Raw genomic sequence first — 16,131 nt, forward strand, 5'->3', positions numbered from 1 at the left:
AGGTCTCTGTTTGCTGTTCCTGCTTGTTACCAGACCCATGTAAGCCTCCTCGCCGCATCAGTCCTTTCAGTCTGTGACACCGTCCAAGCCTTAAGTGAAAAATATCCAGACATGGAAGAAGCAGCCACCCTACTAAGCCAGCAAAGACTGACCAGCACACAGAGTGACATGAGCGTGGGAACTGAGCACCCTTTCATGGGCAACCCAGACATGAGCCTTTCTGGAAAAAAGTCTCTGGGTCTGTTTACTCAATAATGGGGTCTCAAAGGAGGAGACTGATAGCTCCTTACTGGGCCCCTCGTGGCCAGATGTTAAGTCACAAGGGATCTGATGGGCAGTCCCGCTAGGATCAGCATGGTGACAGCCCCTCTGTCACAAACTGTGTCCCCACCAGACGAGTGGAAGAGCCCTAAACGTCTACCCCGACCTTGAATAGCTGTTACGTCGAGGTCCCCCTATCCCCAGGGTGGGCTGGACATCCTGTGCCAAGGTCAGCGTTCATTGGGAAAGTGGGGGAGAAATGTACTTCTTGGGCCTTTGGGATATCCATGCACAAGAGAGTGGGATCTCTAATTCCCCTTCTACCAGGATGAGGAGGACACATAAAATGCCTCCCAGGTTTGAGTCTGTGATGACCCTTTTGCCCAGGCTTGGCTCAGGGTGAGTACTTTCAAGCCGCTACTACTAAATGTGTTACTGGCATAGCTGTGTTGCCTCTGTGTACTCCCAGTCACCCTTGTCCCTACGTGTCAGTGGGAATTGCTATAATTAGGGCCATTTTACTGGAACATGTGGAAAACTGTAAACCTACTTGGTTGGTATCTCTTAGTCTTCTGAAAACAATATTGGCTGTCTCGTGAGTAAAGGAAACAGCCATCCTAATTGCTGAGCTGAAGGAAGACAAAGTGCTCTGTGAGACCATTTCTCCATTCAGTAGCGCTGTTTGGCCTTTGCACGAGGCCTTGGGGACCAGGAGACTGCTATTGCTGGTAGGTCCCTCACTACTCTGCACTTGTCACCGGGGTACCTGACGTCACGAAGAGGCTACTGGAGGAAGCTTGGTCTGTGGCAGTTAACATTGCAAATGCCTTTTCCAGTATCCCTCCCCAATGGGCTGATCAGGGTCAATTTCCTTCATGTGGAACGGATTCCAGCACATCTTTAATGTCCTTCTGTAAGAATCGTTAATTCCACATCTATGTGGAATTAACGTGGGGAGGCCGTGGTCTGGAAAAAGTCTTGCATCTGGAGGGAGCACTGGCTTTTTACTGTGTTGATGAGAACCACCCTAGAGGGCCTAGACAGGGCACTGCCCAGCAAGTACTGGATGCCCTGTTGACTCACAAGTGACATTGTGGCTGGGCTTTTAACATAGGCAACATACAAGGACCTAATTCTTGGACCTGATCTGGGAAGCAGAGTAACATCCATTCCTGAGGAGACTGTTACCAAACTTTTGACCTTTTTTTACTGCCTGCCCCCCCTGCCCCAGCTAAAAAAAAGGAGGCCCAGGGATTGGTGGGCTTATGTGGCTACTGATGCTGTCACACAGCCCTGTGGGGACCTTGATGGCACCCTTCCATCAGGTTACCAGAAGGGCTGCTGCTCTTGAGAGGGGCCCCAACCAACAGGATTCCCTGAAGGCCCTACGGCAGGCCACGAGGCCTCCCCCTTTCCTGATCTGCTCCGATCCGCAGCCTCCATTTGAATTACACATGTCCGCAAACTCAGGTCACTGATCAGAGCCCGTGGCAGGAGGACAGCTCTAGAGGCCAGAACAGACCAGTCATTGGCTGAAAGGTCCACCCCCTTTAAGAGATGATTATTGCCCTTGATGAGTGCAGTAGTAGGCTCACGAGCAGAACTTTTAGTCACCTTGCTAAAAAGGCCCGCTCTGGGTCTCAAGTGAAGTGGAGAAGGAACTTACATGAGCCCATCTGGAGTCTTGCAACTCCGTGAAAAGGTCTCATGAGTGCCACTCCACCTCGGCAATAACACCAGAGAAGGCATTGCCTCCTCAGGCCCAATGGGGACCCACACAGACTGCTAGGACCTGGTCACTAACCGCTCCTCTGGGTTAACTTATGGGGATTGGGTGTGGCTGCCATCCAACCTGAAGGAGACCTGTCCTTCATCAAGCGTGGTGGAGGGCCCTCCACCGCGGGCAGCTTCGTGCAGTGCGGAAGATCATCTGCCCCACTCTTCTGCACCTCCTGCTTACTGCTCCAGCCCCAGCAAACAAGCTCTGCTGTTGTCTCATGGGCTCTGGCTAATGGCTTGGCCATTTGGTTGTGTAGCATATAAAACAGAGCCCCCTATGGAGATGAGACATCTGGATGGAGATCATCTGCTCCTCCTAAGTGTTTTTTCCTAAATGTTTTTATAACCTACAATTAAATTAGTTTCAGGTGTATAGCATAGTGACTCAGCAGTGCTGCATGTAACGTAGCGCCCATCAAGAGAGTGTCTTGTAACCTGTGTGGATGCTCACCAGAAAGGCCCCGATGCTGCAGAAGGAGACGTAACCAATGAGCATATTGTGCTTTTAGCTCAATATGGAAACTGAATCGTTCTCCACACCAAAGCAAGCACGTGCCCAATCATTTGCCTCTGGAATCACGAGAGGATGGCCCGTGGAAGGTCAGACAGCATCCTAGACTAGGCTAGCAGTACCCGGGCTGCCACTGTGGCGAGAAGACAAGAAGACAGCATGAAAAAGCCTTCTTCTGGTCAGACTTTGGTCAAGGCTAAGACTGCTGCCCCCAGATGGTTTCCTTCAAGTGAGTGGGCTAGGCATTCTTGGCAGATAGAACAGGTTGGGCTCCTTGTGCCATCCATCGTGTCCCAGTATCAGTTGACAGGTTCTTTGAGTTTCACCTAGCCATTTGCATGCGTTCCATGGACCCCAGCCACACTCTCCAGACCCTGCAAGACCACATTTTTTCCTTCTTCAGTTTCCCTGAGAACACTGCTTCTGATAACAGCCGTGGAATTTATGCTCAAGCTACCCAGCAGTTGGCCCGGTCCTGGGTGTACAACAGACTCTCTGAACGCCATATCTCCCCTAATCCACAAGGCTGCTTGAGTGTTTTAATGAATATCTGAAGTATGGGCTTGACGAATGGGAGGGGACAAGATTCCCCAGCCTGGTCTACACATCTAGGCCTGGGTCTCAATGCAGCAGTTCCCCAGTCAGGTACTTTGTCCGGTTGTTTGTCCCCTTCCTTCAGTTTGACAGTTATTCACTCTACAGTCTTTGTTGGGGACTTCCAATGTATAAAGGACTTCCATGCCAACTCCTTCCCGAATACTCAGATCAGTGGGAGATGAAAATGGCTATTAAACATTAGGGACTGGGAGACCGTAACGTCCTGCATTCTCCCCCCGGGGTGAGTATGAGTGTTTGCCTCAAGAACAGTGACCATCAATGAGAGGTGTCTAGTTCAGCAACTTGCTCCCAGTGGCTGTATTGCTTTGCCTGAGTAGTTCCATTGTGTATACAATGGAACTTTTTATTAAGCGTGAGAGGAGCAGAGGCAGAAGATCTGGGTTTACCAACCTGGGGGATTGACTGAGGGTGCTATCCTTGCCCATGGTGCAGGACAAACTATGTCACATCTGGAGAGATGTGAGCGCCGTTGGACTGAAGAACTCAGATAATGGACAGGTGTTCTCTTTGTCTTAACTGTAGGTTCAAGGATCTTCCTAAAATATCCCCACAAAGAACTTTTGTCATTCATTCAGTATAAATTAGATATAGATCTCTGTGCAAGGTACTAAAAGATGAAACAAGCATATTTATGGTTGGATAATATGTAAAAACGTATGGAAATTGATAAGAATCCTAAAGAGGATTAAAGACAATATGGAGAGATTGTTTCTAGCTGCGAGGAATTCAGGAAGGCATTATGGAGTGAGAAATGCTTTTAGCTGGATAGGGTGTGAACGTAAAAAATATATAAAGTCAGATTAACACTGTGAATTTAGCTGTGATAAATACTGTGGGTTGATTGGAAATCACGTGATGCTTATATTTGAGTGGAGCCAGCACATGAGAACGTGTAGCAACATATACTACTTTTTGTAGGTGATGGAAGGGTACCTAAAAAGTCTCAAATAAGAGTAACACGATCAGATGATCACAGCTGTGTTAGGGGAACTCTTTAACTGCAGGCCCTTGTGTCTGGGGGTCCCCAAAAGCACCCCCAGGCTTGGTTATTGACCAGGAGCACTCAGGGGACTCAGCCTATCGTGGAAGTCACAGTTACGGTTTATTGCCGTGAAGGGGCACCAAGCAAAACCAACAACGGGAAGAGCCATTGTGCAGTAAATTCCAGAGGAAACCAGGAACAAGTTCCGAGAGTCCTCTCCCAGTGGACTCACACGGGATGTGCTTATTCCTCCATCAGGAGCTACCACCACATGTGTGAAAGGTTCTCTACCAAGGTAGCTCATTAGAGACTCAGTGCTTAGGGATTCTTATTGGGGGGTGGTCATGTTAGGACCTTCCTGCCTAGTCTGTACCAAAATTTCAGACTCTTGGAAGGAAAGCAGATGTTCATCATAAAACTACTTTGTTTGCACAGCGTTGGAACAGTGAGCTATCTTATCAGGAAATGTGGAAATCCTCCTGAAATTCAAGTTCCCGGATGCCAACTAAGGGCCAGTCTTGGAAGCAGACCTTGTTAAGGACAGCAGTCTCAGTTTAGCTATGCTCGCTGTAATGCCTAAGAGTAAATGGAGTAGAGGGGCCAGGAGCTGAGGCTTGTGTCTGTGTTTCTACCAAGTCCCACTTAATTTTTTTTTATTTATTTTTTTAAGATTTTATTTGAGAGGGAGAGTGAGCATGAGTAGGGGGAGCTACAGGGGGAGAGGGAGAAGCAGACTTCCCCACCAAGCAGGAAGCTTGACTCGGGGCTCAATCGCAGGACTCTGGGATCAGGACCTGAGCTGAAGGCAGATGCTTAACAGACTGAGCCACCCAGGTGCTCCAATTTTTGTTGTTGTTGTTGTTGTTGTTATTATTATTATTTTGTACTCCTGATGATCAGTTCTGTGCTTTTTAAAAGATGTTTAATGGGGGCACCTGGGTGGCTCAGATGGTTTAGCATCTGCCTTCGGCTCAGGTCATGATCCCAGTCGAGCCCCACATCAGGTTCCCTGCTCAGCGGGGAGCCTGCCTCTCCCTCTCCTTGTACTACTCCCCTTGCTTGTGCTCTCTCACTCTCTCTGTCAAATAAATAAAATCTTAAAAAATTAGAAGAAATAAAAGATGATTAATGGATAAGATTTAGAGGTTGCTTAGTAAAAATTTTACATAAAAACTTGGAAGAATTCCTTCTATGCTCCAGTATTTATCAGTTTATCAGCCCTATGTATTGTAAAGTAGAAACAAACATGCAATCGGAGATTTGTTTTCTCATGTTTGTTTTTTAGGTTTAAAGACAATCGGAAAGATGACATTTGGCTTGTAGATGTGAGTATGTAAATTTTTGTACTAATTACCCCTGCCATTTTAAGTATGATTTTCTATTCTCCTCCACATAGATAGGGTAATATATAGTTAGTGTTTATGTATATTACCCAGTTTTTGTCACATAGTATTATGTAGATTATTATATTAAAATGAACGTCAGAGCCTTAAGGTTCCTGGCAAGGGAACCTGTTTTTGCTGAAATTCTGAAGAGGTTGACGTATGAATTATGTCTGAGGGAGATTGTGGTATGATTTTACTACAAAATACACTCTTCTTTTTTTCTATTATGCAAGAAATTGTTTAGGTTATTATCACTTGACAGTAAAAATCTTATTTTCATCGTAATGGGGAACAAAATCAGATTTTCATCTTACTTTTTTCACTTTCAAGTTTAGAATGTTTGGGATTTTAATTTGCCCCAGTAAAAATGTAGTAGAGTGGCAGCAAAGGAGAGAGAATGAGAGCAGCAAAGTTGACAGATGCTGAAGTAAAGCGATGGGGTGTGAGAGTCCATTGTTTAATTTTTCCTCTCTTCTTTTGTGCATGTTTGAACATTTCTATAATGTCGAAAGTGGGTAAATCTTATTTCATGAAAGTATAAGACGTGGTTTGTTATACCATTTAACTGGAGGAACCTGTTTTTACCTCAGCCCTCTGGTGATCCTGAAGAAAAAGGAACTGTGATTTTAGATTAATCAACCTTGTCCCTTTGCCAAGCCAGTCATCTTAGTGATTTCCCATCCCTTGCTAGTAGTTACGCTTAAAGTAGCAAAGGTACCTATGGTGTTGGGATTTTCATAACAGAAATAGACCAGTGTTCGTCGTGAACACTTAAGGGAGGTGTGTGTGATGTACGTGTATTCATCTTATATATGACACAGACTGGCTTTGGACAAAGATGTTTTTACTGTAAGTTTTCTGTTTTAAATAGGAATAAGTAGTCATTTTAAATGAACTTAAGGTAATATCAGCGTTGAGGTATATGCTAGGCGTTAAACTAATTAGATTCGTGTGTATGTTTTGCCTTTTATTATGTAACTACTATAGAAATTATATTTAGACTTTTTGTCTAAAATGAACTCTTCATCAGATCACTTAGTCAAAGAGATTCTTTAAAAATTAAAATTGATATACGCAATAGCACAACATTTCAGTGGTTGTCTTTTCTTTTTCCCCCAACAAGTTTTATGCACCATGGTGTGGCCATTGTAAAAAACTGGAACCGATTTGGAATGAAGTTGGTCTTGAGATGAAAAATATTGGTTCTCCAGTTAAAGTTGGAAAGATGGATGCTACCTCCTATTCCAGTAAGCATTTGCTCAGTTTATTATTTTACTGTTCTCATAGTGAAAAGGTGTACTGAACGTGAAGCAGTATTCAAGGTAGGAGGAAGAAATACTTAGTTTTTGCTCAGGTAAATTAAGGTTATCTTAATAATTAAAGATTGTATATTTTATGAGTTAAGTGATTTAGCCATCAAACGTGTAATATGTAGTGTATATTACTCTTCTGCCTGACATGTATGTATAAGCCACTGTTTCTACTTTGAGCCCCCTTGAGAGACTGTTTACCTGACGCAGCTAGAGAAATTTGAGTGTCAATCTGTGGATGTTGCTGTGTGAATTCAGAAGGAGAGTTGTCTGAGTAGCCATAGATGATGTGGGAGAGGAGGAGATAGAGACCTATAAGATGAGATGAGGTAGAAAAAATACAAGGGAGGATCAGGATAGTATTCACATTAGAGAGAATATTACAGCACAATCTTAACTGTTGAAAATGAGCTTAATAAGTATGTACGAGAGAATAGGACATCCTAAAGCGGAGGTTGGCAAACCACCTTTGGACAGAAACTGGCCCACTGCCCATTTTTGTAAGAGGGGCTGTATTGGAACAGTGTCACATTCATTTGTTTACTGTTGTCTTTGCCTATTTTCGTGTTCCACTAGAGGAGTTGAGGAGTTTCAATAGAGGTTCTGCCCCACAGTGCCTAAGATATTTGTTATCTGACCTTTTACAGACAAGTTCACCAATGCCTATCTTAAAGGATTTGAGAAAAGAAGAATTTAAGTTTAGAGAAGTATGAAGTATCATAGAAATTTGGAAAGAGCATGGCTTCAGAAAGCAGACCTGAATTCAAATCCTGCTTCTGCCTGCTACTTTTGCCATGTAAAATGGGGAGAGTTTCTTAACATCTCTAAGCTTTGATGTCTACATTGGTAAATATTTAATTGTCCTGTGTCTTTCATTGGTTTTTTTGAAATTAAATGATATAGCACATGTCAAGTCCCTTATAGTATTCAATACATGTAGCTTCCCTTTTCCTTTAATCAGTGAAGCAAGTGGAATTATGTAATGCACATTTCTTTTTAGGAAATCAGGATTATACTCAGGATACAGCTTTGGAAAAGGACAGGCCTATGTTTTTGTTTGTTGGTTTGGTTTTGGTTTTTTGTTTTGTTTTGTTTTTTTAAAGGTTTATTGATATGTCAGAGAGACAGAGGGAGATTGCACGCACAAGCATTGGGGGCAGCAGGCAGAAGTAGAAGCAGGCTTCCTGCTGAGCAAGGAGCCCAGTGTAGGACTCGATCCCAGGACTCTGGGATCATGACCTGAGCCAAAGGCAGATGTTTAACAGACAGAGCCACCCAGGCTCCCAGGACAGGCTTATGTTTTAATCCCATATCTCCCTAGTGCTACTTCTGGGTCTTTGGGGAAGGCCTTAACCTTTCAATTTTAGTTTCTGTGTCTGTAAGTGAGAGAGTACTAATCCTGAAGGTTGGGAGGATTGTATTAGCATTTTGCATGCAGAATTCCTTGCGGAGTGCTTAGCGCACATAAGACAACATATAAGACCAGATTTTAGGGGTCTGTCACGTCATGGTGTTAAAGATTTTATCAGTTGTCAATTGAGAGGTAATGGGCATTTTTGAGAAGCAGTTGACTTGATAAAAATGTTTTTGGCAGCAACATGTACAGTACAAAAGAAAAGCATTTAGTCAAGAAAATCATATAAGTCCATTTTTGTATGCATCTTGGTGCTCTACAAAAAGATGCTGGAAGCCCAGGCTTAGTAATGACAGTGGAGTGAAAGGGGACACAGTAATCCTCACAGACATCTTCAAGGATGAAATCACAGATGTGATAGTCTGGCTCTGTCCTGTAAAGAAGAGCAATCAAAAGTAGTAGGACATGATTCTTAGCGTAGTTGCTGAACTACACAACTGCTGGTTATATGGAAAAGAATAATTCATTTTCTGTGTGTTTCCATGTTAGCAGCTGCTGTGAATTTATGGGATTTGGCTTCCTGATGTTCGGGAACAGGGAACTAGAGAGCAATTAGGTGTGAGGGATGGAATTATAGTCAAACAAGTAAGTTGTTAAAACTTTGAGAGGAGACCAGAGCGATAGCAGGAATTACTGTAGACAGAGACTGATTTCTAGAATTAAGCTTTTTAACAGTGTTTGAGAAATGACTGGTTTCACCCATTGCTCCTGAAAGTAAGTTCTTGTGTCTAGGCTATCTTGTGTCCGTCAGTCTTGTTTGATTAGAGCTGTGTGTGCCTGTGTTCATTCACGTTGTCAGTCGTATTCACTCAAGTGTGTTTACTAGCTAGTGTGTTAGTCTCTAGAGATTAAAGGAAGACCAAAACAAATCCATCTGGTCCAGGAAATGCTTAGTCTAATAGAAGGAAAAATACGAACAGACCAACAGGTAGAATAAAGTCTCAAACATAACGAATTCTTGTGATCATTTGAATCATTTAACAGAGTCATAAAGTAGAATAATGTATAAAGGAGTGTGGGTATATAAAGACAGATAATCAATGAAAAAATAGTACCTACAAATCAGTAAAAACCTCAATGGTAACTACTCCTGTGATGCTACAGTGCTAATAACTGTTTACACTTAGTCTTTTTATAGTACCTAATTCATTAGCTTACTCTTCAGTATGTGCCTGTGTGTGTCACTATTAAGTGACACTATGTTTAGGGCAAAAATAGCTAAGACTTCTCAGGAGCTTAGAAAAGGAAACGTTTTAAATGCTGTGATTAAAGTGCAATGTTCTTAGAGCTGTTAAGACTTCATATATGGTTTGTAGCGTTATAGGTACTTTACGATGAGACTTTTTTCATCCCGTTATTCATAATCCATTAAGAGGTTTAAATTTTTGCCTCTGATATGTGACTTACAGATCTGTTCATTTAGCATCGTATTATATATTACGTTGAGTTAATAGGAGGAAGAAATGTCTGTAGAGCATGCAGAGCACATTATCTCAAGCAAACCATCTAGCTTTGGGAAAAGGGAAGGGGAGCTGGTACATGAGGGTTATCTCTGCCAAGATTGTGATGGATGTTTCCTATACTTTATGTCCTTTACTTCTTGGATGTGCAATGCTGAACCCTCCACCCCTTTCCCATGGTAATGCTTGCTTGTAAATCCTTATGACTACTTGCATCATACAAACGTAGCCTATTCAAAAATCACTGTAGAGTCAATATTCATTCAGTGAATATTTCAAGAACCCTTAACTGTATGCCAGGACGTACCAGGCACATTCTAGGCATCAATGATGCATCAGTGACCAAAACAGACAACAATCTCTACTCTCATGGAGATGGTATTCTAGAGGGGAGAGACAATAACAAACATAAGTAAATTGTTATGTTACTTAATGTTTGAGGTCAGCGATGGATGCATTTTCTACTTTACTGTAGAATCAAGATGTTTTATGTGCTCATGGAGAAAATACTATCTTCCTAGTATTTTTTTTTTAAGGTGTATTTAAAAACTAGTGTCTAGAGATTGTACGAATAGATTTGCGGCATATAATTTTTTTGGGGGGAGCATATAATTCTTAGTTTCCTTTAATACCTCAAGGCAGCTCCACTATAAGCATTTTAGTAGAAACAGGTAAAGAAATTGAATTTTTTTTCCAGACTAGCTGTCAACATTATTCTATGTCTAACTGTAAATACTGAAGGGTTGGCTGTTTCCTATGTATTTCATCCATCTCCCTAGGTCACTTTTCAGGCATTTCCAGCATTAGTGTATCTCAGCATTTGGTCTGCAGACCACCTGCATTAGGATTACCTGGGCTGCTCAGTGTAAATTTAGACTCTGGAGACCGACATCAGCCCTACCCAATGACAGTCTTTGAGACTGGGTCATGAGAATCTGTATTTTTAAAGTGGACTTCAGGTAATTCTGCTGCACGTTTGAATTAGAGAACCATGGAGTAAAGTATTATTCTGATGGCTAGTTATTTATAGATTTATAGTATTGGGCTTTGGGTAGGATAGGATTATTCAATGATCAAGTATAAAAAAATGCCGTAGGAGTATTTGAGGATAGCTTATTTCTCAGGCGTGTAAGTGCAGAGATTGGAAGCACATGGCACCACTCTCAGTCCAGTGCATCTCTGTACAGAATTCTTGAACTAGAGAAATTTGAACTATCATGAAATATCTTGCCCTGTGTATTTGGAATTGTATCAGAATTTTCTTGATGCATGGTTTTAACTGATAATGCTGTAATCAACATTAAAAAACACTATATAAAGGTAGATATTTTAGCCTCTTTTTCTGTACATAATCCCTTCCAAAATCAAGTACTAGAATTGTTTCACATTTGTAAAATATGTTATGATGCTACCTGTAATGGTATACTGATTTCTGTTTTGAAGCCACTGAAATTGTGTTTTTTCCTCAACGTCAGTGTGATACTTACTTTATGTTAAAGTTTATAATTTGCTTCTTGTTGATGTGTAAACTTGGAATGACATTTGGCCAATAACATTCTAATTTCGTGTTTATAGATTATATTGTCAAATTAGTTTTACCTTTCTTTCTAAATTATAAGAACTTTTTGGTCAGTGATTCCATTTAAGGGTTGCTAAGTCTTGGCACTAAGGATATTTTGGGCCAAGTAATTCTTTGTTTGAGGGGAAGGGTTGCTGTGCATTGTAAGCTATTTAGCAATATCCCTGATCTCCACCCACTAGATACCAGTAACACCCTTCTCCCCATCCCATTGTCCCCCTAAGTTACTGCAACCAAAAGTGTCTCTAGACATTGCCCAGGGTCTCCTGGAGGGCAGATTTCCCCCAATTGAGAACTGCTGTATTTTATATCCTCTTCATATTAGATACATAGTAACACTCAATAAATACTAAGAAAAATAGTATTTTGAGCTGAAAAGGATTTCACATTAATTACAGCTCCTCCCTTCTTCCCCTGCCCATTGTGTAGATGAAGTAACAGCAGGTCGTTAGCAATGAAATGACTAAATAATTTCAAACACCAAAGTTAGAGGCAGAATTAGAACCAGAGTCTGAAATCATCATGATTCACTTCCAAGCCTAGCTCTACTATCAAGTTGTTATTTCAAGGAGAAAACAGGAAATAGGAGGCTTCATGTTTAACCTCATTTTATGACATTTAAAAGTATAAAATTTCAGAGAAGTTATTCATGTTACAAATGAATTCTTGACTTTGTGAAGGAATTAATCTCAGGTTTCTATGCAAACCATTGTTCTCTAATATGAAAAAATAAAGAACAAAAGTTAAACTCAGACTTAAGCTTCATTCATAGTCCTGCTACCTAATCAGTGCTTGCATTCAAACAAGTTACCAAGTCTAAATATCAATTTCTTTACCTGAAAAGTGATATTAGTATTCTTCTCCTATTCACAGAATTATCTGGAGGTATAGTAGAAGGTCTACTAAAGTCAACTATAAGATATTTTTTATATGATAGTTATTATATATACACTGATGTGTCTGCAGTTAATCACTTAACAGTGAGATCAGGATCCGAAATAGAAAGGAATTGGACCTATCATTTCAGGATCTCTGTGTGCCAAGCTCTCTCTTAGATTCTTTTCCACATGTTTTCTCATTTCAAAATCCCACCCATAAGCTGAAGAAGATGACTGCTGTCCTGAGAAGGACGAGAGCTGCCTAGATGATAAATGAGAAGTTGGAATCCTAACCTATATCATTTTACGTCTATAACCCATGCTTTCCTTGCGTGATATATATATAAATTGTTTTCCTAGGGAAGCCTGAGTTTAAGGTTTTAGGAGTCACTGCCAGTTGAAATTCTATCAAAAATGGAGTTTAATGCTCAGAGTCAAGGCATAGTAGAGTGGGTGGCATATCTCCATCTTACAGATATGCTGAGACCAGGGAAATGTGATAGGGTGAAATGTGGAGCTGGGGTTTTTTTTCTCTGAAACCTGTTTTGAGAACCACCATTGTATTTTCTTACTGACTGCATATTTTCTTTATTTGTTTATGAAAAAAACTTTACAGTAAATTAAAGAATTGATAGGTGGGTATACCCACTCCGCCCACTCAGTCAATTGTATTATCTTAGTTTAAGGTAATTAAGGGCTGATGTTTTCCAGCCTCCTTAATTTGGGAAGGGGGGGGATTAAGAACATCTTTTACTCACATTATCCCCCCAAATCATTTTCATAGTTTTACTCAGAAGTCAATCTCCATAACCACAGTGTTCAATTAGACTCTGTTTGACAGTTAAATCCTACATTAGTGATGGCACAAATAAATACGTAATTGGCTTAATTTCACATAGCTATTCAGAGGCAGGATCTGTATCTCCAAAACCTATGTTATTTTTGTTCCCTTTGCTGTTTGTGTTGCTTCTAAGAAAAACCAATGTTGATCACTGTCCAAAACCTTCCAGTCACCTTTCTCTATAAGTTTAAGGGAGAAACTCTTTTGATAACAAAGGAAGGCTGAGAGATTTTGACTATTATTTGGCCACAAATTCACTTCGTCGTCATTCTTGGGTGGAGGTGGTGGGTGGTGCTAAGAAACCAGGGTAATGGTGACTAAAGTGATTGATAAACCAGAACTCATATACAGTAGTGTCCTTATTCCCAACCACAGTTAAATGTCCTCGAAATAAGTAAAATTAACAAAGGGAGAGATCATATGAATAAATACATTATATTTTATTTAAACTGGTATATGTGTAAATATATTGTATATTGTCTCTTAATTAAGATGGTTTCATTTCTTTGTTCTGGTTGTCTTGAATCTGTAAAGTAGGACGGTATTAATTTGCAGTAGTGATTTCTGTACCTCTTAAAGTCCTAATTCTCTATTTGATTGTTTTTGTTTCTTCTTTCCCTCAAAAAAGATGCCATCGTAGCAACTGTATTCCATTTTAATAATGTGATGACTTCAGAATAATCTTTGAAAATAACTAGAATTATTCTGGGTTATTACAAAAGCAGAAACTTCTAAAACAAGTAGATAAAGTTGCTTTTAGATCATGTATTGTCTGCAGAAGTTAAGTAATTTTGCAAATACAATTTATTTTTTTTTAATTAAAATACAGTGCCGTTCTTTTAAGTCTCAGAAAACACTAAAGGAAAGGATGGGCTTTGTTTGTTTGTTTGTTTGTTTGTTTTTTATTTTTGCAAGGAACCAATGAGACATAGAAAAAAATATTTGTCCTAGAAGATGAAATCAAATGACAAGTGAGACTTTATATATATTTTTTTAACAAAAATATCTTTAACAAGAACATCTTTTAAAAGAATCTTTAAAAAAAGTACCTCAGAGATAAAATTTTAACTATTCTTTTAGCAGTTATTCTTAATTTGTCATAGTGTTTTGTGTGGCCATGGGTTGGAGAATTAAGTAATTGTTTTGTATGAGAATGTCATGTTTTTTCTTTTTTGTATGTGAACTTATATTCTTTTTTAAGACTTGAAAACAACACAATTTTATGGGTTTGTATAAATACATATATATAAGTAAAAGGCTCATTTACTACCTAGTTTCTCATTTAAAAAAAAATTTAGAATTATTTATTCTTTTTCTTATCAAGGCATTGCTTCAGAGTTTGGAGTTCGAGGTTATCCAACAATTAAGCTGTAAGTTGAGTGTTGTATGTTTATATGTGTATTTTTATTAGTTCACTCTGCTTACGTTTTATTACATTAATTTCTAGTAGCATCCGTGGAGGATTGAAGATTCGGGTTCAGTGATTCTTTCTAGGTGCAGTATGTGAGCAGAGCAGAGGGACTGCATTTTCCTGCTTTTCTCGGTATTTAAGTGAGTGTGTTGTTGGCGGCTGAGTCACTGAGTGCGCGCTGAGCGTTTGCTGCGGGGCCGCCTCCTGCAGGACGAGACGCACAGCTGTATAGTCTGAAAGGTGTTTCACCCTGAGGAGCTCAAGGGTATATTCTGCTGTAGCACGTGACTCCTGTCTCCTAACAGATGTTACTTTTCTATAATGGAAATAGACTTACTTCATTAGAGAAGAAAGAATTTAATTTAATTTAATTCTAATCTGTAAGTGTTGGCAAAGTCTAATGTAAAGTGTATATAAATTGGGAGAAATGGTGTACTAATTCTAAGGGATTTATTTCATAATCATAATTTTATTGAATTTTCTCTTGAGTTTCATCTTATTTTGGTAATATGCGAGTTGAGGAATATTTGGAAACTTATTTTTATCATTAGGTAAGTTATTTTTCAGTGTTTTAAAATCTCAGATTTCAAAATTTGACTAATTTTAATTTTTTATTTCTTGAGTTTTGTGTTGACTTCCCTCCTTGCCCTGCTTTCAAAAAATGTTAAACCTCTTTTACTTGTGTTAAGTAAATTATCCTTTCTGTTCTTTTTTGTTTGATTATAAATGTTGTATTGTGTTTTCACTTTTTTTTTTTTTTAAATCTCAGCTGGACACATCATTGACAGGCTTTTGGAAAATTGTCTTAATTTTATAGGATAGGTGTTTCACTCCTTGTTTATCTCTATAATCTTGGAGCATCTTTCAAGTTCCTGTGATGCTGTGTTGCTTAAAATTTGTTTACCTCTACCAAAATACTATTAATTCCCTGTCATTTTTTAAACTAGAGAAAATAGTGAGAACTATGTTGCTTTTACAAGCTCTTGACCATGAATGTATAGATTATGCACTTTTCAGAAGCATACACAGTGCAACTCTTAGATATAAAATGAACTATTTTCATGTAATTTCAAAAAAATATAGATTTTTCTTTATATTTTGAATTGTTGGTCCCCTGTAGCCAGTTGTCTACTGTATTTCACATGATTATGGTATTTCTGAAACAACTCTGCATTTACTATTTTATATACTGTAATTTACCATAACAGTAGTGATTAGTGTTAACTATTAAAACAGTTGAAATAATCTAAACTTCTGTCCTTTTTTTTTTTCTTTTTAAGATTAAAGGGGGACTTGGCATATAATTATAGAGGACCACGAACTAAAGATGATATTATTGAGTTTGCTCACAGAGTGTCTGGGTAAGTTTTTATTAGGAAAGGCTTTCACTATATGATTACTAATATTTTATAGCAGCAATATCCTCAGTAGCCAAAATATGGAAAGAGCCCAGATGTCCATCAACAAATGAATTGGTAAAGAAGAAGTGGTATATATATATATATATGCAATTGCATGTTAACCAGCCATTAAAAAGAATGAAATCTTGCCATTTGGAACCACATGGATGGAACTGGAAATTTCATATTAAGTGATAGAAGTCAGTCAGAGAAAGACACACCATTTTCACTCATGTCTGGAATTTAAGAAATAAAACAGATGAACAAATGAGAAGAGAAGAAAAAAGATAAAAACAAGAGAG

The 16,131-nt window shown here is 39.4% G+C and overlaps 1 protein-coding gene across 2 annotated transcripts in view; it reads left to right on the top strand.

The window, feature by feature from the left end:
• TMX3 (thioredoxin related transmembrane protein 3) overlaps positions 1–16,131 on the top strand; it is a 42,581-nt gene that overhangs the window by 2,786 nt on the left and 23,664 nt on the right. The window contains exons 3-6 of one of the 2 annotated variants that reach the window (XM_032872258.1): positions 5,437–5,476; positions 6,660–6,783; positions 14,343–14,388; positions 15,710–15,790. In XM_032872258.1, coding sequence (XP_032728149.1) covers positions 5,437–5,476; positions 6,660–6,783; positions 14,343–14,388; positions 15,710–15,790 — 291 coding nt within the window. Of the gene's footprint in view, positions 1–5,436; positions 5,477–6,659; positions 6,784–14,342; positions 14,389–15,709; positions 15,791–16,131 lie in introns of those variants that run through there. The other variant, XM_032872259.1, reaches the window with a different exon arrangement.

The sequence above is a fragment of the Lontra canadensis genome, unplaced genomic scaffold, assembly GCF_010015895.1.
Source record: "Lontra canadensis isolate GAN:19392208 unplaced genomic scaffold, GSC_riverotter_1.0 scaffold44, whole genome shotgun sequence".
NCBI lineage: Eukaryota > Metazoa > Chordata > Mammalia > Carnivora > Mustelidae > Lontra > Lontra canadensis.